We start from the raw sequence: 26,911 nt of genomic DNA, 5'->3' as shown, positions 1-26,911 counted from the left end.
AAGGAGGGCGTTTTCCAGGCAGGGGTGTAAGGCTCGTTCATGACATCAATTCAATGTCTATTCCACGGAAACAACGTTGATTCAACCAGTGTGTGCCTAGTGGGACGGCTCTGATTTATAAATGAAATGCAGATGCAGTCAAAAGTTCGGACACGCCTACTCATTCAAGGGTTTTTCTTTATTTTTACTATTTTCTACGTTGTAGAATAATAGTGAAGACATCAAAACTATGAAATAACACATATGGAATCATGTAGTAACCCATAAAAAAAAATATATATATATATATATATATACACTGCTCAAAGAAATTAAGGGAACACTTAAATAACACATCCTAGATCTGAATGAATGAAATAATCTTATTAAATACTTTTTTCTTTACATAGTTGAATGTGCTGACAACAAAATCACACTAAAATTATCAATGGAAATCAAATGTATCAACCCATGGAGGTCTGGATTTGGAGTCACCCTCAAAATTAAAGTGGAAAACCACACTACAGGCTGATCCAACTTTGATGTAATGTCCTTAAAACAAGTCAAAATGAGGCTCAGTAGTGTGTGTGGCCTCCACGTGCCTGTATGACCTCCCTACAACGCCTGGGCATGCTCCTGATGAGGTGGCGGATGGTCTCCTGAGGGATCTCCTCCCAGACCTGGACTAAAGCATCCGCCAACTCCTGGACAGTCTGTGGTGCAACGTGGCGTTGGTGGATGGAGCGAGACATGATGTCCCAGATGTGCTCAATTGGATTCAGGTCTGGGGAATGGGCGGGCCAGTCCATAGCATCAATGCCTTCCTCTTGCAGGAACTGCTGACACACTCCAGCCACATGAGGTCTAGCATTGTCTTGCATTAGGAGGAACCCAGGGCCAACCGCACCAGCATATGGTCTCACAAGGGGTCTGAGGATCTCATCTCGGTACCTAATGGCAGTCAGGCTACCTCTGGCGAGCACATGGAGGGCTGTGCGGCCCCCCAAAGAAATGCCACCCCACACCATGACTGACCCACCGCCAAACCGGTCATGCTGGAGGATGTTGCAGGCAGCAGAACGTTCTCCACGGCGTCTCCAGACTCTGTCACATCTGTCACATGTGCTCAGTGTGAACCTGCTTTCATCTGTGAAGAGCACAGGGGGCCAGTGGCGAATTTGCCAATCTTGGTGTTCTCTGGCAAATGCCAAACGTCCTGCACGGTGTTGGGCTGTAAGCACAACCCCCACCTGTGGACGTCGGGCCCTCATAGCACCCTAATGGAGTCTGTTTCTGACCGTTTGAGCAGACACATGCACATTTGTGGCCTGCTGGAGGTCATTTTGCAGGGCTCTGGCAGTGCTCCTCCTGCTCCTCCTTGCACAAAGGCGGAGGTAGCGGTGCTGCTGCTGGGTTGTTGCCCTCCTATGGCCTCCTCCACGTCTCCTGATGTACTGGCCTGTCTTCTGGTAGCGCCTCCATGCTCTGGACACTACGCTGACAGACATAGCAAACCTTCTTGCCACAGCTCGCATTGATGTGCCATCCTGGATGAGCTGCACTACCTGAGCCACTTGTGTGGGTTGTAGACTCCGTCTCATGCTACCACTAGAGTGAAAGCACCGCCAGCATTCAAAAGTGACCAAAACATCAGCCAGGAAGCATAGGAACTGAGAAGTGGAGAACTGCAGAACCACTCCTTTATTGGGGGTGTCTTGCTAATTGCCTATAATTTCCACCTGTTGTCTATTCCATTTGCACAACAGCATGTGAAATGTATTGTCAATCAGTGTTGCTTCCTAAGTGGACAGTTTGATTTCACAGAAGTGTGATTGACTTGGAGTTACATTGTGTTGTTTAAGTGTTCCCTTTATTTTTTTGAGCAGTGTATATATATATATATATATATATATATATATATATATATATATATATATATATAGTACTTTTATTCATACAGAGTTGGTCACCATTGAGACCAGGGTCTCATTTACAATGGAGCCCTGTGAACATGAACGTACACAATTTAATACACATAATGTAAGATAATAATATCATTAAATCAATACAATACAATAAATACAACAAGATTAATCAAAACAAACACAACTCTCACATATCACCTTCCTTAAACTCAATCTAAACTGTCTAATGGAGACCAGCGAGTCTAATTTCAAGGTGGCCTGAAGGCTATTTCATGAGCTGGGGGCATAAAATCTAAAAGCATTATCCCCCAGGTCAGTGGAGACCCACGGGACCCCCAGAACCAGCCATTCCAAAGAGCTGGTCTGAAAATTGCTGGATTTCCGATTAATACGTGAGCTGAGGTAGTGGGGGAGTCTCTGACGAACCGCTTTATATACAAAAAATATGCTGTGTCCCAATGCTGGGCCCTTCTGGTAGTCAGAGACTACCAGTCAACAGAACTATACAAAATGCAGTGATGTGTACGAAAATTGTCCCCAGTGATAAAACACAGTGCTGAGTGATAGACTGAATCTACATGCCATAAATCCCACTAATTTGTTGGCCACGCAAATCGTAGAATCTCCATGTACTCCAGAATTTAGTGAGAACTGTACACACTGTTGATAAATGATGCCCCAGGTGGTGGATGAGTGGCTGAAGACTTTGACAGACAGTCCCAGCTTTATTGGCTCTTGGTTGATTGACAGAAACCACTGTGTGTGTGTGTGTATATATGTGTGTGTGCGTGTGTTTGTGTGTGTGCGTGCGTATGTGTGTGCTCACCTCTGTCGGGAATTGGCACTGATTTCTTTGAACCTTTGGAACAGTGAAGCCCTTTTTCCCAGAAGTGGGGGTAGTCACAAAAGCCACTGTTTGTAGTCACACCAGAGTTAATGAATGATGGAGGCATCAATGTATTTTGAAGACAGGGGGGTGGTATTGCTAAAACAACCTTGATCATTCTTCGATTGTAGTGGATTTTGTGCCCCTCGCCTTTGCAACCATGAAAAACACTTTAATGGCAAATAGTCACTCATCATACATGTTTTTGTTTATATTGAACTGTTGATTATTAATAAACATAATGTAAGTCACTTTTACTGCAAAACTTTATTTGTATGCATTGTTGAAAGTTATTTGCACAATAAAACTGGCTTGTCCCAATAGTGATGAATCTATCTATTATTTTGAATAGTAGAAAGAAAACAAAAGTATTTAATATATTGCATGGATCAATAAAAGACTATTAAAATACCTATTTTTACAAATATAATATTTGACCCTAAGTTTTATGTCATTGGTTTAACCACCCTGAAAATCACTCATTACAAAGGTTGCAAGGACCTTGAGAATACCCTCCAGGGGCAAACAGTTATTGGGGGTGGGGTCTATATTGATTATTTTTTTAAAGTCATCACACCCTTTTAGTATGTCACAAATTTTAGGATTGCGTTAATAATTTGATATATCTAAATCCAAGTGTCATTGCACTGAATTTAAAGTTAAATGTAACTAAATGTAATCGAAAATGTATTTATGTAATCCCCAAAAGTAATGATTTATCATGAGAGGGCCATAAACAATATCTAGTAATACTGCATACTCCAAAAAAGGTTAAAATCTCACCGTTCTGGTAAAATAGTAATAAATTGCTGAGGTGTACTCTCTTTTGAGGATTCAAGCTCAAGTACACAGTGAAAATATTATAAAAATATGAAATATTTTATGTGATGTATTTCCGGTTCAACAAAACTGTATGAATAAGGCTTGAAATGACATACAGTGGGGAGAACAAGTATTTGATACACTGCCGATTTTGCAGGTTTTCCTACTTACAAAGCATGTAGAGGTCTGTAATTTTTATCATAGGTACACTTCAACTGTGAGAGACGGAATCTAAAACAAAAATCCAGAAAATCACATTGTATGATTTTTAAGTAATTAATTTGCATTTTATTGCATGACATACGTATTTGATCACCTACCAACCAGTAAGAATTCCGGCTCTCACAGACCTGTTAGTTTTTCTTTAAGAAGCCCTCCTGTTCTCCACTCATTACCTGTATTAACTGCACCTGTTTGAACTCGTTACCTATATAAAAGACACCTGTCCACACACTCAATCAAACAGACTCCAACCTCTCCACAATGGCCAAGACCAGAGAGCTGTGTAAGGACATCAGGGATAAAATTGTAGACCTGCACAAGGCTGGGATGAGCTACAGGACAATAGGCAAGCAGCTTGGTGAGAAGGCAACAACTGTTGGCGCAATTATTAGAAAATGGAAGAAGTTCAAGATGACGATCAATCACCCTCGGTCTGGGGCTCCATGCAAGATCTCACCTCGTGGGGCATCAATGATCATGAGGAAGGTGAGGGATCAGCCCAGAACTACACGGCAGGACCTGGTCAATGACCTGAAGAGAGCTGGGACCACAGTCTCAAAGAAAACCATTAGTAACACACTACGCCGTCATGGATTAAAATCCTGCAGCGCACGCAAGGTCTCCCTGCTCAAGCCAGCGTATGTCCAGGCCCGTCTGAAGTTTGCCAATGACCATCTGGATGATCCAGAGGAGGAATGGGAGAAGGTCATGTGGTCTGATGAGACAAAAATAGAGCTTTTTGGTCTAAACTCCACCCGCCGTGTTTGGAGGAAGAAGAAGGATGATTACAACCCCAAGAACACCATCCCAACCGTGAAGCATGGAGGTGGAAACATAATTCCTTGGGGATGCTTTTCTGCAAAGGGGACAGGACAACTGCACCTTATTGAGGGGAGGATGGATGGGGCCATGTATCGTGAGATCTTGGCCAACAACCTCCTTCCCTCAGTAAGAGCATTGAAGATGGGTCATGGCTGGGTCTTCCAGCATGACAACGACCCGAAACACACAGCCAGGGCAACTAAGGAGTGGCTCCGTAAGAAGCATCTCAAGGTCCTGGAGTGGCCTAGCCAGTCTCCAGACCTGAACCCAATAGAAAATCGTTGGAGGGAGCTGAAAGTCCGTATTGCCCAGCGACAGCCCCGAAACCTGAAGGATCTGGAGAAGGTCTCTAAGGCCAAAATCCCTGCTGCAGTGTGTGCAAACCTGGTCAAGACCTACAGGAAACGTATGAAAAGGTTTCTATACCAAATATTAAGTTCTGCTTTTCTGATGTATCAAATACTTATGTCATGCAATAAAATGCAAATTAATTACTTAAAAATCATACAATGTGATTTTCTGTATTTTTGTTTTAGATTCCGTCTCTCACAGTTGAAATGTACCTATGATAAAAATTACAGACCTCTACATGCTTTGTAAGTAGGAAAACCTGCAAAATTGGCAGTGTATCAAATACTTGTTCTCCCCACTGTATATGCTTTCTAAATATAGTATAATCAAATGATAAAACGACTAATTATAAGATTTCACCTTCCTTATAACTGTAAAATACATATGTGTGTGTTTACTGTTAGAGAAACTGCATATTTTGTAAAGGTCTCTCTTGATCAAAACTTCTGCCCCCATTACTGTGAACATCTCATAGAGCTCTAGCTTGGCTTCCTGAACTCATTAGGAACTCGCCTTTCACCTCATATTAATATTGTCTGTCTATGAGAAAAATTAAGTGTTTTTTGTTTAAAATCTATGAATTATTTTAGATGAATGACTATAAATCGATCTCTGAATGTGCTACAGTGATTAAACCACTCTCTCCTGCTGTCAGTGGCTGTGAAGTAGGGTTCAGCCAGGAGTTGATGGACAGTCGGAAGAACGAATGAAATGGTAGGAGGGACATCCCAGCTTCAAGTGGTTTCAGATTTCACATCCTATGTGGGAACCAGGGCTATCGCTCAATGCAAGCCACTTCGATCTACGTTGTCCACAGATCGAGGGGACTTTACATTTAAATAAAGGGTAATAACATTGTGAGCAAAATTATCAATCATATTTATTACATATTTTTTAAAGGACTAATGACCTTATATTTGAGCATCTGTGGCCTCCATTTAGGAATATGTTGATTTCTTTCCAAAATGCAATGCCCAAAAGCCAACGCAATCGAAGAATGACCAACACCCTACAAAGAGAGGGAGTAGGGCACACGACCTGTGTCTCATCTCTCTCTCTCTCTCCCTTTCCCTCTCATACACCTTTCAAACCAAGACGTTTTTTTGACAACTTTTTATAGACTTCTTTATATCTGAAAGGTATTGCCGGCGACAAAGCCTGTACTTCTATTTCCTGCAACCGACCTAGTCATGATTGCGGTAATGTCTTTAAAAGTCCCGCAAACCCCTCAGTATAAACTTCACCTTACATCTTACCGTCTTTGGCACGCATTAAATCATGACCAAACTTGTTCTCGTCATTATGAAAAAATATAAACACAGAAACATCAGTCTGATATTGCAGCAGCCTAGTCCAAATAGCAACGTTACCTGCTCTATTTGTTGCAGCAAAAAAAACATCAGTAGAATCTTATAGTCGCAATCTCTCAATATCCTAAATACATTTATTTTTAGGATATTGAGAGCTTGCGACTATAATGTTCTACCAGCAAAAATATGATTCTGAGATAATTTGCTTTAAAGTTCTGAATGGTGTCAGCTATTTTTATCTTGTATTATTTTGAACTTAACAACATGAATTGGGGTATTTAGAGTACTATATAGGTAGAGAACATTGAACAGAACAAGGCTATGTCAATACCTCAATTTGGACGAAAATGCAGATAAAACCTTGTAGTCCCAAGCTCTCGATATGTCAATCTAGCAAGCCAAGCAACTAAAAGCAACTTTCTCTAGACAATGTTTCGGTTTATTGTTAGCTTGTTAGCTATCTAGCTGGCTAACCAGCTCATATAATTACCAGAACATATCTGACAACGTTTTGAGTTGAACTGTAGCCAACTTTTTATTCACCATAACAGGAACATTACAAGGTAATTATTTACAAGTATGGCGAGCTGCTAACTTACTGTTGTGAATGTGAAGAAATGAAAGTAGTCCATTTCTGTTAGATTTAGGGCTTGCGCTCACGTCAGGTTACCATGACAACGATTGCAACAAGAGGGTCAACGTTGAATGTCTCTTTCTCAGTTGCGGAAAGCAATGGCATTATGAAAGTTGAATGTTGACAAGAATGTGTTAAAAATGTGGCTGATTGAAAGGGGACCATATAAACATTTCCCAATAAATGTTTCATGTAACATATCGCAAATCATACAGTGGGGGAAAAAAGTATTTAGTCAGCCACCAATTGTGCAAGTTCTCCCACTTAAAAAGATGAGCGAGGCCTGTAATTTTCATCATAGGTACACAGACAAAATGAGATTTTTTTTCTCCAGAAAATCACATTGTAGGATTTTTTATGAATTTATTTGCAAATTATGGTGAAAAATAAGTATTTGGTCAATAACAAAAGTTTCTCAATACTTTGTTTTAAACCCTTTGTTGGCAATGACACAGGTCAAACGTTTTCTGTAAGTCTTCACAAGGTTTTCACACACTGTTGCTGGTATTTTGGCCCATTCCTCCATGCAGATCTCCTCTAGAGCAGTGATGTTTTGGGGCTGTTGCTGGGCAACACGGACTTTCAACTCCCTCCAAAGATTTTCTATGGGGTTGAGATCTGGAGACTGGCTAGGCCACTCCAGGACCTTGAAATGCTTCTTACGAAGCCACTCCTTCGTTGCCCGGGCGGTGTGTTTGGGATCATTGTTATGCAGAAAGACCCAGCCACGTTTCATCTTCAATGCCCTTGCTGATGGAAGGAGGTTTTCACTCAAAATCTCACGATACATGGCCCCATTCATTCTTTCCTTTACACAGATCAGTCGTCCTGGTCCCTTTGCAGAAAAACAGCCCCAAAGCATGATGTTTCCACCCCCATGCTTCACAGTAGGTATGGTGTTCTTTGGATGCAACTCAGCATTCTTTGTCCTCCAAACACGACGAGTTGAGTTTTTACCAAAAAGTTCTATTTTGGTTTCATCTGACATTCTCCCAATCCTCTTCTGGATCATCCAAATGCATTTTAGCAAACTTCAGATGGGCCTGGACATGTACTGGCTTAAGCAGGGGGACACGTCTGTCACTGCAGGATTTGAGTCCCTGGCGGCGTAGTGTGTTACTGATGGTAGGCTTTGTTACTTTGGTCCCAGCTCTCTGCAGGTCATTCACTAGGTCCCCCCGTGTGGTTCTGGGATTTTTGCTCACCGTTCTTGTGATCATTTTGACCCCACGGGGTGAGATCTTGCGTGGAGCCCCAGATCTAGGGAGATTATCAGTGGTCTTGTATGTCTTCCATTTCCTAATAATTGCTCCCACAGTTGATTTCTTCAAACCAAACTGCTTACCTATTGCAGATTCAGTCTTCCCAGCCTGGTGCAGGTCTACAATTTTGTTTCTGGTGTCCTTTGCAAATAAATTCATAAAACATCCTACAATGTGATTTTCTGGAGAAAAAAAATCTCAATTTGTCTGTCATAGTTGACGTGTACCTATGATGAAAATTACAGGCCTCTCTCATCTTTTTAAGTGGGAGAACATGCACAATTGGTGGCTGACTAAATACTTTTTTCCCCCACTGTATGTGAGTTAGGTATCATTCTCTCTCTCACACACTCCCACTCTGTCTCCCTTTCCTACTACTTATGTTTGTTGTTTTACTGTAGTCAGTGGCAGAGAGACAAAAGCCCTGCCAGGAGTAATTGTCAACCTAAACCCCCACATTTGGCAAGAGAGGAATAATGAAAAGAAGAGAGAGGGGGGAGGTACTGACATAGTAAAAACAGACTCTTATGTACACTTAATGCCAGTGAAGCAACTAACACGTACTTGACCAGGGACTAAAGGAAAGAGGCAGTTGATAGAGTAAGGGAACGAGACAAAGAAAGAGGGGGCTGTCCTTATTTGCTCTTCAGTGTGGGGGTGTAGGGAGCTCGTGGGAGGAGGCAGAAAAGAGAGAGAGAGAGAGAGACATAGTTAGAGGAACAGAGAGAATAAGTGAGAGACATAGGCACTAAGGCAGTCAGACAAAGAAAGGGGTTGGCAGTCAAGGGAAGCTCAACTCATCTCCAATCCCCTGCTACAGTGAGTGACCATGTGGCTGGGGTTGAATATTGTCTGGCTCGGGGCCCTTCTCATGGGCCTAAATGGGACCGTAGCCTGGGCATCTGACATCCAGCACCACCGCTATGAGGAGTTAGTGCGGGCCCTGTTCGTAGTGCAGAGCGAGTGCCCATACATCACACGGATCTACAGCATTGGGCGCAGTGTGGAGGGACGCCACCTCTATGTACTGGAGTTCAGTGATAACCCAGGCATCCACGAAGCAAGTGAGTGGTCCATTCTTACCTTTATGGCTTTAGAGAGGGCTTGTGATGCTTGGTTGACTCACCTCCTGCAAGGTATGCTACATGATGAGATAATGGATAAGAGCAAGATACATTTTTTTTTGTCATTTGGCAGCCAAGCACCTATCATTATGTCTCCAGCATAAAATTAAGACCCTCAATATTTATTGGAAAGGAGCATCACGCTCCTCCTTGTGCACTTTCACCACCCTGTGAAGTTCATCATAAATTATTGAATCTGTAGCCTAATAAACTGTGTGCTTTTCAAAGTAGTAGTGGGAGGACCACACAACATAGCATCGCGTGACTGCAAGGGTATTCTATCAACAAATGCACAACCTAGCGTTTCTACTGACATTTGCAATATGATCTGTTCACCTGTCAAGCATATTTGTTTCTGTAGACATTTGGAAAGTTTACTGACAATTATACTGTTTCAGGCCTGACATGAGTTTTCTTATCTATCAGGTACTTTACTCACATAAAATGGTTGGATGGAAACATTGTTATTGATTGGTTTACATTTAAGAGTTCTTCTGATGTACCCACCTGGTAACACTTTACCTTAAGTGTACATTAATTAATATGTAACTAAATAGCAATACATTAACAATACATATTTCTAACATAGTAGTTATATGTAATTACTATGTAAATACTATGTAATTACACTGTAATAAGGGTTTAGCGGTATAGGTTATTAGTGGAACAAGGACATGTAATTACAAATCAGCTTGTCTGAGGTTATTCCACATGTGTAATTACTCATGATTTATGTACATGTAATTACAAGATGTCTTGTTCCAAATGTAACTAACATGTTCTGTAATTACACTTTTGCATTCTCCTGTGTAGCACCATGTTAACAATGCATCCTATTATGTAACCTTGTTACATGTAACTACATAAGTCCCTACCACCAAAATAAGCTAGGCTAGGACTCCATCAGCTGTTGTAACAACGCACACCTTATCATTAACTACTGCTTCAGTTATCTTATTTCCATAATATCTGGCTTAAAGGATGTACTGAATTAAATGTAAGAACAATGTATTTACAATGGATATGCATGCAACTATAATGTACCTACACAGGAGCAAGCAACTTAATGTAAAGTGAAACACATAATGGTATGACCTTTGTAAATACTATGTACCTGCCTTTGAAAGGGATTTTAGGTTTATTTCCCTGGCTTAAAAGGTGTAATGTAAGTGAAATCTTGTTCAAAATAATATAATGTACTGTTTAATGTTAATGTAGGTACTCATGAGCAAGCAGCTTCAAGTAAAGTGAAACACAGTAGGGTATACCTTTTTATTACAATCATTGGGAAAATACACTTCACTGTAGGATAAATGTTGTTACCTGTAAGTGTAATTACAATGTACTTTCAATGCAATTACATATTTCACAGGATATATCAAAATGTCAGTTAATACGATGTTGTTATATAGAAAAGTATCGTAACTACAATGTTTCTACACAGGAACAAGCAACTTAACGTAAAGTGAAACACATGTAGTTACTATGTTACAATGATGGCAGACACCCAATACAGTACTTGTAGTTGTGATCAATGGGAATCCATCTCAATCTAGGAAGAATATTGTTATCGAATGACCAAGTACACATTAAGATCTGCCCGTTTGGTTGCAAAATGCTCTCGTCAAGTATGCACATGAAAGACATGGAGTCAGTAAATGACCACAAATGTTTGTAGTCAATTAAGTAGGCATTTAAGTATATTTAAATGCATGTTAGTGCTTTTGGTGTGCTTTTGGTATGTGTTAAGTACAATAAAAAACAAGTTTTACAAAATGTATTGTAGCAGCGGCATCCCTTGAAGGCAGGCTTGGTGGGGCCGTGGCTTTGTCTTAGTGCTTTTGGCCTCCCATGAGACGGATTGTCATGCCAGTTAATGTGTTATGTTGAGTTCTGTGATTAAAGGTTAAGCTTGTACACTGCCAGTTCTGCAGTCTTAATAAGACTGACATAATTGCATGTGATACCAAAGCGTCTACTAAAGTTTCATTGTTAAGACAGTCACCATTTCATTACAATACGAGTTGGACAATTTGTTATATTTGCCATACATTTTAATAAAAAAAAATATTTCTGACCGGGAGACCTATGAGGCGGCGCACAATTGGCCGGGTTAGGGGACAGTTTGGCCGGCTGGGATGTCCTTGTCCCATCGTTCTCTAGCGACTCCTTGTGGCGGCCGGGCGCATGCACGCTGACTTCAGTCGCCAGCTGTACAGTGTTTCCTCCGACACATTGGTGCGGCTGGCTTTCGGGTTAAGCGAGCAGTGGGTCAAGAAGCAGTGCGGCTTGGCGGGGTCATGTTTCGGAGGACACATGACTTAACCTTCGCCTCTCCCGAGCCCGTTGGGGAGTTGCAGCGATGAGACGTGATCGTAATCACGAAATTGGGGAGAAAAAGGGGGTAAAAATTACATCAAAAAATATATATATACAGTACCAGTCAAAAGTTTGGACACACCTACTCATTCAAGGGTTTTTCTTTATTTTTACTATTTTCTACATTAATAACACATATGGAATCATGTAGTAACCAAAAATGTGTTAAACAAATCAAAATGTATTTTACATTTTAGATTCTTCAAAGTAGCCACCCGTTGCCTTGATGACAGCTTTGCACACTCTTGACATTCTCTCAACCAGCTTCATGAGGAATGCTTTTCCAACAGTCTTGAAGGAGTTCCCACATATGCTGAGCACTTGTTGGCTGCTTTTCCTTTAATCTGCAGTCCAACTCATCCCAAACCATCTAATTTGGGTTGAGGTCAGGTGATTGTGGAGGCCAGGTCATATGATGCAGCACTCCATCACTCTCCTTCTTGGTCAAATAGCCCTTACACAGCCTGGAGGTGTGTTTTGGGTCATTGTCCTGTTGAAAAACAAATGATAGTCTCACTAAGTGCAAACTAGATGGGATGGCGTATCGCTGCAGAATGCGGAGATCATCCATTCACCTACACTGCGTCTCACAAAGACACGGCGGTTGGAACCAAAAATCTCAAATTTGTACTCATCAGACCAAATGACAGATTTCCACCGGTCTAATGTCCATTGCTCGTGTTTCTTGGCCCAAACAAGTCTCTTCTTCGTATTGGTTTCCTTTAGTAGTGGTTTCTTTGCAGCAATTCGACCATGAAGGCCTGATTCACACAGTCTCCTCTGAACAGTTGATGTTGAGATGTGTCTGTTACTTGAACTCTGTGAAGCATTTATTTGGGCTGCAATCTGAGGTGCAGTTAACTCTAATGAACTTATCCTCTGCAGCAGAGGTAACTCTGGGTCTTCCTTTTCTGTGGCAGTTCTCATGAGAGCCATGGTTTTTGCGACTGCACTTGAAGAAACTTTAAAAGTTCTTGACATTTTACCTGATTGACTGTCGTTTCTCTTTGCTTATTTGAGCTGTTCTTGCCATAATATGGACTTGGTCTTTTACCAAATAGGGCAATCTTCTGTATACCACCCCTACCTTGTCACAACACAACTGATTGGCTCAAACGCATTAAGAAGGAAAGAAATTCCACAAATTAACTTTTAACAAGGCACACCTGTTAATTGAAATACATTCAAGGTGACTACCTCATGAAGCTGGTTGAGAGAATACCAAGAGTGTGCAAAGCTGTCATCAAGGCAACGGGTGGCTACTTTGAATAATCTAAAATCTAAAATATATTTTGATTTGTTTAACACTTTTTCGGTTACTACATGATTCCATATGTGTTATTTCATAGTTTTGATGTCTTCACTATTATTCTACAATGTAGAAAATAGTAAAAATAAAGCAAAACCCTTGTTAGAGTAGGTGTCTCCAAACTTTTGACTGGTATCTTTAAAGACATTTCAATAATGTATTTCAGAATGCATTTTGAAATACATGAAATACATGTTCTGATGCATTTCAAATATATTTTGATATACATTTATAAATACATTTTAAATACATTCCGAAATACATGTGACACGTTTCAAGAAACTAGGCGTATGTAGCACGTCAAAACTTAGCAGAAATGCCTTCTGGAACATGTGAACTTTCATGTGCCTTAATAACAAACTTGTATGCCATCTGTAAATACGAATAGAATTGTTAAATAACGAGCATAGTTGGTTTAGCCACGGAAAAATATAGGAACCTTCCCGCTATCCACGATTGGCTGAGATAATGGATTGTCTGGACATGCCGAGAGATGAGTTCGGATTGGTCTGATATGTAGTATGCTTCTGTCTATAACACGAGCTGCTAAGTATGTGTGGATAATCCTGTCTACCAGAGTAAGGATATCCAACAATTGGAACTAAATCATCCGCAACCTGTATTCAGAATGACTGCCAATGTAGGGAAGGTTGATGAATCAGACTACCTAAACCATCTAAACTGGAACAACCATCTCAGTAATGGGTGTAATAAGTACAACTACTAACAGATTGGATTAGTTTAGAAATATGTAGCACAAGATCAATCAATAAATGAATGCACATGCAAAACCCCAGATATTTGTATTTATTTGTATTTATTATGGATCCTACTCTTCCTGGGGTCCAGCAAAATTAAGGCAGTTCATAATTCTTTTTAAACATTACAATACATTAACAAATTTCACAACACACTGTGTGCCCTCAGGCCCCTACTCCACCACTACCACATATCTACAGTACAAAAATCCATGTGTATGTGTGTGTATAATGCGTATGTTATCATGTGTGTGTATGCTTGTGTCTGCACCTATGTTTGTTGAAACAAACAATTCTAAAAATCAACCTCAATAGAGCATGCTGGGAAATATGATAATGATGGGCATGGTTTTGAGTGTTTTACTCTACACAGAGTGAAAATGATAACCATCCTGATCTCGCAAGTTCACATTCTGTTTCCGTACATGGATACAATCGGGCCACGACCAGATTCAAACCGTTTGAGCTAGGGGCGTTGAGGAAAATTATCAACCAATCAGAACAACGTACCATATGAAGGGTCTCATTTCACTCAATGTCTATATATAAACAACAGTACCGCAAGCAGGGCAGTGTATCTAGTTAGCATGTCTGTTGACGATTATTTCCATCTGTGCATAAAAGGCACTTTAGGGCATACCAAGAGGATGTTAGACCCATCAAAGGCAGCAGATGAGAAAAATGTTAATGAACGACTAATGGTATTGCCTCAACTTCCCGGTCGTTTGATTAGAATTTACGTCAGGGGCCGGTTGCACCAGTTGGTCATAAGTAGGTCGTAACTCTACGTCCGATGTAAAATGCGCTCCACGCCAGACCCCAATATTTGACTTGTTGCACCAACTGAGCTAGTAGGGAGCAGACGTAGGGTGTTAAATTGGGACTCTATTCTTTCATGATATGCACAGAAAATAATAGCAATCTATATTTTCAAAAGCATGTGAGTCTAGTGTTCATATTTCATGACCTCAGTGGGCTTTTCGAGTTGCCGAGTCAATAGCAAAATAATACACTTGATTTATGCTACATAGCATGCTAAATGTGTCTGAACAGATATTAGTAAACATATAGATGAGCTGCCACCTCCACTTATTTGCCCAGCAAGAGATCAAATAACCAAACATACAGACAGAGATTCAGTGAAACAAAATCACATTGGTTGATTTTCAGACAAGTCAACGGCTTTTGGTTGGGATACTACGCGAGTGAAGAGCAAAAACCTGTTATACTAGGCTAGCGTACGCTACATAGCTAGCTAACATGCTAGCAAAATGTTCTTATTACACTGTTAGATGAGCAAACTAGACTAAAGGATATCATCATGAACATTCACCTCAATTTGGCTAACATTTTCCCTGCCTAATTGTAGCCAAATATCAAAACGTAGATTCCGTGAAAACAAAAATCATAACAGTACAGAAATTATTGTTGACCACAAATGGCTATTGCTTTAAATTATTTTAAATGTTTGGATTATTTTGGGAGTTTCAGTAAGCAACAATATGTATGATACATTCCTTCAATGGCATTAGCCTACTTTAATCCAATATTTTCGTAATTCAGTGTTATTCATTCCCACAGTAATTATTGATTGATCCATCCAGTTGTGGTTAAGAAAACGTGCATGCATGGTGGTGGGCTTTGCGAAGTGATTGGCGTAGCGACATGCGCTGCCGAGCAACCATCATTATGAAGCATCAAATCTCATGAAAGCATTTCTTACGCCGGACTTAGCTTCGACTAGTGTTATTTTTGGTTGGTGCAACAGGTGTAAATTCTGATCCCAAAGTCGGACTTAGCTACGCCCGACCTAGCATTTAAAACCAACTTTTTAACGCCCAACTGGTGAAACCGGCCCAAGATCAGAAGAGGATTTCGCAATTTTTGCCAAGTCCCAATGTCGAAGCAACTACTTCGACTGCTGACAAACGGGACCGGGAGCCATCACCTTCAAAGACCCAAAGCACTCTAAAAAAAAGTTATGTCCCAATCTACCGAGATGCAGAACAGAACACACTGCAAATTTCATATGCTCAATGTGGGACTATTCCTGTGTTTCAACATTCATAAAAAAATATTATAGATAGAATCTACAAAATGATTCTAGAAGAATACAACTTAAGCAAAACTATATTAAACCTTGTCAGTCCAAATCCAACGTTGTATATTTAGGGTTCAAGCAGTGAAGCTGGTGAAACCCTATTGTATTTTTCTTCAGTCATTATTAGGGGTTCAGCAGTGAAGCTGGTGAAACCCTGTTGTATTTCTTCTGGTTTATTAGGGGTCCATGCCCCGAAGGAACCCTATTATTATTATTTTCCAATCTTTGGAGAGCTTTAGCTCTTAAATGGTAAGATCTACAGAGATCAAACTTGATGGGATGGTGTAAGTAAGTGCACGAATACATCTGGTGCAACTTGGCCAAAAGATGGCCCTATAAACAACATTTGATTTCAAAAAGTCAGCCCCAACACATCGTTTGACCTAGAGTCCGGAAATTGGTACGAAGGTTCTTCTCCACCGAAGGAACATATTTGCCTCTACGACCGATGGCGTCACCATGATGGATCATCCGCCATTTTGAAAATGTTAATTGTTCTACATTTTTAAACAACGTATCCTCAGAAACCACTCAACCGATCTCTCCGAAACCTGGCGTAGAGCATCTATAGACCAATATCTTTAAATGCATTAATAATAAAGTTGATAAACTTCCAGTCAAAAGTTTGTACATACCTACTCATTCAAGGGTTTTTCTTTATTTTTACTATTTTTTACATTATACAATAATAGTGAAGACATCCAAACTATGAAATAACACATTTGGAATCATGTAGTAACCAAAAAAAGTGTTAAATCAAAATATATTTTAAATTGGAGATTTAAACGTCAGTCAATACGGAAACTTTGAACGTGCAGTCGCAAAAACCATGAAGTGCTATCATGAAACTGGCTCTCATGAAGACCGCCACAGGAATGGAAGACCCAGAGTTATCTCTGCTGCAGAGGATAAGTTCATTTGAGTTACCAGCCTCAGAAATTGCAGCCCAAATAAATGCTTCACAGAGTTCAAGTAACACACACATCTCAACATCAACTGTTCAGAGGAGACTGTGTAAATCAGGCCTTCATGGTCGAATTGCTGCAAAGAAACCACTACTAAAGGACACCAATAAGAAGAAGAGACTTTCTTTGGCCAAGAAACACTAGCAATGGACATTAGACCGGTGGAAATGTGTCCTTTGGTCTGGAGTCCAAATTGGAGATTTTTGGTTTCAACCGCCGTGTCTTTGTGAGACGCGGTGTGGGTGAACAGATGATCTCCGCATGTGTATTTCCCACCGTAAAGCATGGAGGAGGAGGTGTGATGGTGTGCTGGTGACACTGTCTGTGATTTATTTAGAATACAAGGCACACTTAACCAGCATGGCTACCACAGCATTCTGCAGCGATACGTCATCCCATCTGGTTTGGGTTTAATGGGACTACCATTTGTTTTTCAACAGGACAATGACCCAACACACCTCCAGGCTGTGTAAGGGCTATTTGACCAAGAAGCAGAGTGATGGCGTGGTGCATCAGATGACCTGGCCACCACAATCCCCCGACCTCAACCCAATTTAGATGGTTTGGGATGAGTCGGACCACAGAGTGAAGGAAAAAGCAGCCAACAAGTGCTCAACATATGTGGGAACTCCTTCAAGACTATTGGAAAAGCATTCCAGATGAAGCTGGTTGAGAGAATGCCAAGAGTGTGCAAAGCTGTCATCAAGGCAAAGGGTGACTATTTGAAATATATTTTGATTTGTTTAACACTTTTTTGGTTACTACATGATTCCATATGTGTTATTTATAGTTTTTATTTCTTCACTATTATTCTACAATGTAGAAAATATTAAAAATAAAGAAAAACCTGGAATGAGTAGGTGTGTCCAAACTTTTGTCTTGTACTGTATCTTAAACGTCATTACAGCTGTGAGCCAATGAAGTAGAGTGAGTTTGGCCCTTACAATTCAAGTCGTTCTTGGAGGGAATGGAGCCTCCTTCTGGGAATGCCTCTCTACAATGTTCCCTGAAGTGTACACTGGTCCACTACCCACATTGATTAAAAACTATAAAATTGGTGTGAGTACCAGAGATGAAGTCAAGACTGGAACCGTTTAGATCCAGACCCAGACCAAGACTAGACTTTCTAAGACCCAGACCAAGGGCCAGTAGATCGAGACTATGACCAGACCAAGAGCAGTTTAAATGGGTAAAAATAAGATCCAGTAGAGTAAACTTGAGTAGAGTATAGTTCTGTACAGTACAGTTCAGTATAGTAGAGTACAGTAAAGTTCAGTACAGTTCATTACAGTAGAGTACAGAAAAGTAAAGTACAGTATAGTTCAGTTTAGTTCAGTACAGTAGAGTATAGTTCAGTACAGTACAGTAAAGTACAGTAAAGTACAGTAAAGTACAGTAAAGTACAGTAAAGTTCAGTACAGTATAGCTCAGTACAGCAAAGTAATGTACAGTACATTACAGTACAGTAGAGCACATTAGAGTAGAGTAGAGTACAATACAGTACATTATAGACGTCTATGGTTGGGCCAAATATACTGTAATTCTATGTTTGTGCTCTTGGAGGGTTGGAGACACTTGCAGGCTATGCATGTCAATACCCTATATGTTTTCCTGAAGTGTGCACTTGTCCACTACCCACATGGTGGTCCTCTGTAGCTCAGTTGGTAAAGCATTGCAGGATGGTGGGTTCGATTCTCACGACCACACTAATATAAAAAATATATGCATGCATTACCGGGTTCAAATCCAGCCGGTTTCAAAAAGACTTCCCTAGACAGTGAGAGATTGTTGTTGTTATACCTGAACCACATTTAAAGACTTGTAAAATAAGATCTTTAAATGCATTATATATTAAGTTGATATCTTAAACATTATGGTTGCTGTGACCCAATGAAGTTTGGGCATGACAATTCAAGTCGTTCTTGGAGGGAATAGAGCCCCCTGCTGGCCATGCCTCTCAATACTCTACAATATTTCCTGAAGTGTATAACATTGGTGTGAGTACCAGCGATGAAGTCAAGACCAAAGCTTATTAGATCTAGACCCAGACTTTCTGAAACCCAGACCAAGGACCAGTTTATCGATACCATGACCAGACCAAGACCAGTTTAAATGGGGGAAAAACAAGATCCAGTAGAGTAAACTTGATTATGGTTCAGTATACTACAGTTTAGTTCAGTACAGTAAAGTACAGTACAGTACGGTAGAATATAGTTAAGTACAGTATAGTTCAGTACAGTATAGTTCAGTGCAGGACAGTACAGTGCAGTAGTGTACTGTTCAGCACAGTACAGTAAAGTACAGTATAGTACAGTACAGTATGGTAGTTTAGTTCAGTTCTGTGCTGTACAGTATAGTACAGTATAGTTCAGTACAGTTCAGTACAGTAAAGTACAGTATAGTGCAGTAATGTAATGTAATATGCAGTACAGTAGGTACAGTACAGTAATGTACAGTGTAGTATTATTTATTTAACCTTTATTTTGATAGGGAAGTAATTCTGAGACTAGGGTCTCTTTTACAGATGAGCCCTGCATAAATACATCCAACACGTACAGTATACAATATACTTAAAAAAAAAACATATTAAGAAAAACAGACAACTTTTATCAGCGTAGAGGTCTCCGATCATTACTCTGAACTGACCAAAGGGGACCAGAACATCTAATTTCAGAAAGCTTTGTAAGTTGTTCAACATAAAGGGTGCAAAAAAACTTAAAGCGGCTTTACCCAACTCTGTGGAGACCAAAGGGGCCTCCAGTGTTATCCAAGCCTGAGACCGTGTTTGGTAATTCGGAAGTCTAAATTGAATTAATGATGATAGATACATAGGAAGTTTTTGCATGAGTGCTTTGTAGATAAACACAACAAAATGCTGCTCTCTCCTTATATACAAAAAGGCTCAACCCACTTTTGGATACAAAACACAATGGTTACCAGTAATAAACCTAAGGGCACAATGAAAAACAGCATCTAGTGGTTTAAGTGTAGATGCTGCTGCATGCATATGTGACCGACTGCCTCGATTTGGTCTCATGTAAGTAGAGACTCAGAGCTATAAAATCATACAATGCAGTTGAGGAACAATGGAAAAATAATTCTGTTTTGAAAGTTGATCAAATTGTAACCCCACTTTTGAGCAAAATGGTCCGTAAATGTTTTGGTATACCTACTGGAGAGCTCTTCTTTGTCTACACCCATTCAGCATCGTTCAAACCCTCTAAAGCCTTAGCCCCACCCATCTCTTTAGGGATTTACATGTGAGGTCATGTGCTAAACAGAGTGAGTAAGGTAGTGTAGTAGATTACAATAAGTAGTAGCTTACAATAAGGAAAAACTCCAGGTAAAAACACACTTTATCTAGTCCTTGACCTATATCCTAATCTGATTTTGGTGCAGGTCGTGTTGTTCTTCACATTGCCGTCTCTGGTAAACACACACTATATAAATAAAAAACTAAGTTTATTTGTCACATGCACAGGATACAGAAGGTGTAAACAGTACAGTGAAATGGTTAATTGCATATTTGCATAGTAGCAATATTAAAAATAGAAAGTGTCCAGTAAAAATATTTTATAAATGTTGTATAGTTATTAGATGATGCTTACCCCCTAGGGTCATGTGAAAGAAATGCTAGAACCACCCCCCAGCCACATCTAGCTAATTGGATGGGTCACTACAGAAGGTATAAATGGTACAGTGAAATGGCTACTTGCATATTTGCATAGTAGCAATATCAAAAATAGAAAGTGTCAATAAAAAAATAATAAAACAAGAACAAAAAGGGTCAATGCCAATAGAGTAAGAACAAAATAATATACAGTATGTACAATAACAATATCAATAATGATATCAGTAATACTGGTGATAGATGAGGTAGTTATATGCATACAATCAGGGGTAAAGTGGCTGACCAGCAGGATAAAAAAATAAATAGAAGCAGCAAAGTATGGTGTGTGTGTGTGTGTGTGTGTGTGTGTGTGTATGTGTTAGTAGAGAGTCATGTGAATGTGCATAGAGGCACTGCAGATAGTCCAGATGACCGGGAACTCGCCCCCAGTAATGAATATTACATGACATTACATTTCATAACACTTTACCCAATACATTTAGTGTGTTCCCTCAGGCCACTACTCCACTATCACATATTTACAATAAATCCATGTGTACGTGTGTCTAGAGTGCATGTCTTATCATGTGTGTGTGGGTCTATGTCTCTTCATAGTCCCCGCTGTTCCATAAGGTGTATTTTTATCTTTTTTTTATTTTATTTTTTAAATCTGATACTACTGCTTGGATCAGTTACCTGATGTGGAATAGAGTTCCATGTAGCCATGGCTCTATGTAGTACTGTGTGCCTCCCATAGTCTGTTCTTGACTCTGGGATTGTGGAGAGACCTTTGGTGGGATGCATGGGTGTCCGAGCTGTGTGCTAGTAGTTTAAACAGACACCTCAGTGCATTCAGCATGTCTACACTTCTTACAAAAACAAGTAGTGATGAAGTCAATCTCTCCTCCACTTTGAGCCATGAGAGATTTACAGTGGGGAGAACAAGTATTTGATACACTGCCGATTTTGCAGGTTTTCCTACTTACAAAGCATGTAGAGGTCTGTAATTTTTATCATAGGTACACTTCAACTGTGAGAGACGGAATCTAAAACAAAAATCCAGAAAATCACATTGTATGATTTTTAAGTAATTAATTTGCATTTTATTGCATGACATAAGTATTTCATCACCTACCTACCAGTAAGAATTCCGGCTCTCACAGACCTGTTCGTTTTTCTTTAAGAAGCCCTCCTGTTCTCCACTCATTACCTGTATTAACTGCACCTGTTTGAACTCGTTACCTGTATAAAAGACACCTGTCCACACACTCAATCAAACAGACTCCAACCTCTCCACAATGGCCAAGACCAGAGAGCTGTGTAAGGACATCAGGGATAAAATTGTAGACCTGCACAAGGATGGGATGGGCTACAGGACAATAGGCAAGCAGCTTGGTGAGAAGGCAACAACTGTTGGCGCAATTATTAGAAAATGGAAGAAGTTCAAGATGACGGTCAATCACCCTCGGTCTGGGGCTCCATGCAAGATCTCACCTCGTGGGGCATCAATGATCATGAGGAAGGTGAGGGATCAGCCCAGAACTACACGGCAGGACCTGGTCAATGACCTGAAGCGAGCTGGGACCACAGTCTCAAAGAAAACCATTAGTAACACACTACGCCATCATAGATTAAAATTCTGCAGCGCACGCAAGGTCCCTCTGCTCAAGCCAGCGCATGTCCAGGCCCGTCTGAAGTTTGCCAATGACCATCTGGATGATCCAGAGGAGGAATGGGAGAAGGTCATGTGGTCTGATGAGACAAAAATAGAGCTTTTTGGTCTAAACTCCACTCACCGTGTTTGGAGGAAGAAGAAGGATGAGTACAACCCCAAGAACACCATCCGAACCGTGAAGCATGCAGGTGGAAACATCATTCCTTGGGGATGCTTTTCTGCAAAGGGGACAGGACGACTGCACCGTATTGAGGGGAGGATGGATGGGGCCATGTATCGCGAGATCTTGGCCAACAACCTCCTTCCCTCAGTAAGAGCATTGAAGATGGGTCGTGGCTGGGTCTTCCAGCATGACAACGACCCAAAACACACAGCCAGGGCAACTAAGGAGTGGCTCCTATGTCATGCAATAAAATGCAAATTAATTACTTAAAAATCATACAATGTGATTTTCTGGATTTTTGTTTTAGATTCCGTCTCTCACAGTTGAAGTGTACATATGAAAAAAATTACAGACCTTTACATGCTTTGTATGTAGGAAAACCTGCAAAATCGGCAGTGTATCAAATACTTGTTCTCCCCACTGTACATGCATATTATTCATGTTAGCTCCCGTGTACATTTAAGGGCCAGCCATGCTGCACTGTTCTGAGCCAATTGTAATTTTCCGAGGTCTTTCTTTGTCCCACCTGACCACCCGATTGAATAGTGGTGTTAACCCCTGGGATGTTAACCCCTGTCACAGTGCTGTTCTTCACCACACCAGCAATCTCTGACAAAGTGTTCACTGTGGTCTTTCTGAGGCGCTGCTTGATGAGGCTGAAGCACCAGTCAGGGGCAAACTTGGTGTGGCCTGTGATCAGGAAGTGAAGGTCCTGACTGTGGTGGAGCTTGTGCATGGTCCGTCAGGCACAATACCAGAGCACAAACTTGTTCTTGTTAAAAAGTAGGTCCCAGAGCACAAACTTGTTCTTGTTAAAAAGTAGATGGGACCTGGCTGCATACAGTCAGAAGGATAGTGCACCTGCAAACAACAACAAAAGAACATTAGAGAAATATAAATTAATTGTCAAATCCCTGTCAGTCTGTCTTTACACATGTCAGTGAAAGACACGTGCCTGCTTCCCATTTATAAAAACAAATAAATGATAACCTTTATTTTATCAGGGAGTCATACTGAGACCAAGGTCAATTTTACAGATGGGCCCTGAATTACATAAATTACAGAAAATACACACATCAATATAAATACAAAATGCAAGCAGAAAAATAAACACAGTCATAAAAAACAAACACATTCATCAGTAATAAGGTCCTCAATCAGTATAAAGGAGGAAATGTTGCTTACCTGTTGAGAAAAATCTAAGCTGTAATGCATCCTGATGTCATTGCTTGCTGGTTCAGTAGGGCCCCCCAGAGACAACTGCAGGTCTTGACAGGTGGTCTTGCAGTCAGCAACCATCTTCTGGTAGACAGACCGCTCACTCTGAACAAGCAGGAGATGCTGCTCTTGTTTCTTCAGCTTGGCTGATTTAACAGCTTCTGGCAGATTGGCAGATCTGAATACCTGATAGTTGTTCCTCTGGCACTGCAAGCACAGGTCTGTCCTGGGCTTAGCGCTTGAGGTGTGGGGCAACAATTTTCTCTACAGACTCCTGAAGGAAGACAGCTCGACTGCACGTACATCTGAAAATACATAAATAATGTCAGATCAATAAAAGTAGTGCCAATCACGTTGGAGGTAATTGAAATAATCAAAATATGTGTTGTTTATGCTTTACATACCAAGTGTTGTCATCGATTCCTTGTAGAGACGCCACACCGCTGCTTTTGTCACATGAGATGGCAGCAGCTTTCAACCAAAGCGTTTGTGTCCTGGGTGGCGTCCTGGTAATACTATTGCATTATCCTCTGCATAGTTGTTGATGAAGTTCACAACTCGCTGCAAGTCCTCATGCTTCAGGTGTAACCTGTGCTTGCTTGGGCTGGCTCTCTTTTTGATGGGAGGCATCAGACCCTTCTCCTTGTATGACTGGTGGAGGAGAGTCTGGAGGAGAGTGAAAGACAAATTCCAGAAACAAATATTTGTGCATTATTAAACAATAGATGGCCGTAATCAGTTGTGTTGTGTATAGCCCTATTTGGTAAAAGACCAAGTCCATATTATGGCAAGAACAGCTCAAATAAGCAAAGAGAAATGACATGAAAGAAAAATGACATGAAGGTCAGTCAATACGGAACATTTCAAGAACTGAAAGTTTCTTCAAGTGCAGTCACAAAAACCATCAAGCGCTATGATGAAACTGGCTTTCATGAGGACCACAACAGGAATGGAAGACCCAGAGTTACCTCTGCTGCAAAGGATAAGTTCATTAGAGTTACCAGCCTCAGAAATTGCAGCCCAAATAAATGCATCACAGAGTTCAAGTAACACACACATCTCAACATCAACTGTTCAGAGGGGACTGTGTGAATCAGGCCTTCATGGTCGAATTGCTGCAAAGAAACCACTACTAAATGACACCAATAATAAGAAGAGACCTGCTTGGGCCAAGAAACACGAGCAATGGACCGGTGGAAATGTGTCCTTTGGTCTGGAGTCCAAATTGGAGATTTTTGGTTCCAACCACCGTGTCTTTGTGAGACACGGTGTGTGTGAACGGATGATTTCCAAATGTGTAGTTCCCACCGTAAAGCATGGAGAGGAGGTGTTATTGTGTGGGGGTGCTTTGCTGGTGACTCAGTCTGTGATTTATTTAGATTTCAAGGCACACTTAACCAGCATGGCTACCACAGCATTCTGCAGTGATACGCCATCCCATCTGGTTTGGGCTTAGTGAGACTATCATTTGTTTTTCAACAGGACAATGACCCAACACACCTCCAGGCTATGTGAGGGCTATTTTACCAAGAAGGAGAGTGATGGAGCGGTGAATCAAATGACCTGGCCTCCACAATCACCCGACCTCAACCCAATTGAGATGGTTAGGGATGAGTCGGATGGCAGAGTGAAGGAATAGCAGCCAACAAGTGCTCAGCATATGTGGGAACTCCTTCAAGACTATTGGAAAAGCCTTCCAGGTGAAGCTGGTTGAGAGAATGCCAAGAGTGTGCGAAGCTGTCATCAAGGCAAAGGGTGGCTATTTGAAGAATCTAAAATGTAAAATATATTTTGATTTGTTTAACACTTTTTTGGTTACTACATGATTCCATATGTGTTATTTCATAGTTTTTATGTCTTCTCTATTATTCTACTTCAACTTGAGCACCTTTCTTTTAAACCCTTGAATGAGTAGGAGTGTCCAAACCTTTTACTGGTACTGTATGTATGTGTGTATACACAGTGCATTCGGAAAGTATTTGGTACCCTTCCCCTTGACTTTTTCCACATTTTGTTACGTTACAGCCTTATTCTAAAATGGATTTAATTGTTTTTTCCTCATCAATCTACACACAATAGCCCATAATGACAAAGCAAAAACAGGTTTTTATAAATTTTCGCAAATGTATTTTTAAATAAAAAATTTAAATATAACATTTACATAAGTATTCAGACTCTTTACTCAGTACTTTGTTGATGCACCTTTGGCAGCAATTACAGCCTTGAGTCTTCTTGGGTATGACGCTACAAGCTTGGCACACCTGTATTTGGGGAGTTTCTCCCATTCTTCACTGCAGATCCTCTCAAGCTCTGTCAGGTTGGATGGGGAGCGTTGCTGCACAGCTATTTTCAGGTCTCTCCAGAGATGTTCGATCGGGTTCAAGTCCGGGCTCTGGCTGGACATTCAAAGACATTCAGAGACTTGTCCTTAAGCCACTCCTGCATTGTCTTGGCTGTGTGCTTAGGGTTGTTGTCCTGTTGGAAGGTGAACCTTTGCCCCAGTCTGAGGTCTTGAGCGCTCTGGAGCAGGTTTTCATCAAGGATCTCTCTGTACTTTGCTCTGTTAATCTTTCCCTTGATCCTGACTAGTGTCCCAGTCCCTGCCGCTGAAAAACATCCCCACAGCATGATACTGCCACCACCATGCTTCAATGTAGGGATGGTGCCAGGTTTCCTCCAGATGTGACGCTTGGCATTCAGGCCAAAGAGTTCAATCTTGGTTTCATCAGACCAGAGAATCTTGTTTCTCATGGTCTGAGAGTCCTTTTGGTTCCTTTTGGCAAACTCCAAGCGGGCTGTCATGTGCTTTTTACTGAGGAGTGGCTTCCGTCTGGCCACTCTACCATAAAGGCCTGATTGGTGGAGTGCTGCAGAGATGGTTTTTCTTCTGGAAGATTTTCCAATCTCCACAGAGGAACTCTGGAGCTCTGTCAGAGTGACCATCAGATTCTTGGTCACCACCCTGACCAAGGCCCTTCTCCCCCGATTGCTCAGTTTGACTGGGCGGCCAGCTCTAGGAAGAGTCTTGGTGGTTCCAAACTTCTTCCATTTAAGAAGGATGGAGGCCACTGTGTTAATTGGGGACCTTCAATGCTGCAGAAATGTTTTGGTACCCTTCCCCAGATCTGTGCCTCGACACAATCCTGTCTCGGAGCTCTACAGACAATTCCTTCGACCCAATGGCTTGGTTTGTGCTCTGACATGCACTGTCAACGGTGGGACCTTATATAGACAGGTGTGTGCCTTTCCAAATCATGTCCAATCAATTGAATTTACCACAGGTGACTCCAATCAAGTTGTAGAAACACCTCAAGGATGATAATTGGAAACAGGATGCACCTGACCTCAATTTTGAGTCTCATAGCAAAGGGTCTGAGTACTAATGTAAATATGATA

General features: G+C 40.9%; 1 protein-coding gene across 2 annotated transcripts in view; it reads left to right on the top strand.

Annotated features, from left to right (window-relative positions):
• The first annotated feature begins 8,953 nt into the window (after positions 1–8,953).
• cpn1 (carboxypeptidase N, polypeptide 1) overlaps positions 8,954–26,911 on the top strand; it is a 191,489-nt gene continuing 173,531 nt past the window's right edge. For both annotated transcript variants that reach the window (XM_084163457.1, XM_084163456.1), the window contains exon 1: positions 8,954–9,277. In XM_084163457.1, the coding sequence (XP_084019583.1) occupies positions 9,043–9,277 (235 nt within the window). In that variant the 5' untranslated portion in view covers positions 8,954–9,042. The remainder of the gene's footprint in view (positions 9,278–26,911) is intronic.

Source organism: Coregonus lavaretus (assembly GCF_964263955.1).
Source record: "Coregonus lavaretus genome assembly, chromosome: 1".
Taxonomy (NCBI): domain Eukaryota; kingdom Metazoa; phylum Chordata; class Actinopteri; order Salmoniformes; family Salmonidae; genus Coregonus; species Coregonus lavaretus.
Note: the sequence above shows the minus strand (reverse complement) of the source record. Positions and strands in the feature narration are given on the sequence as shown.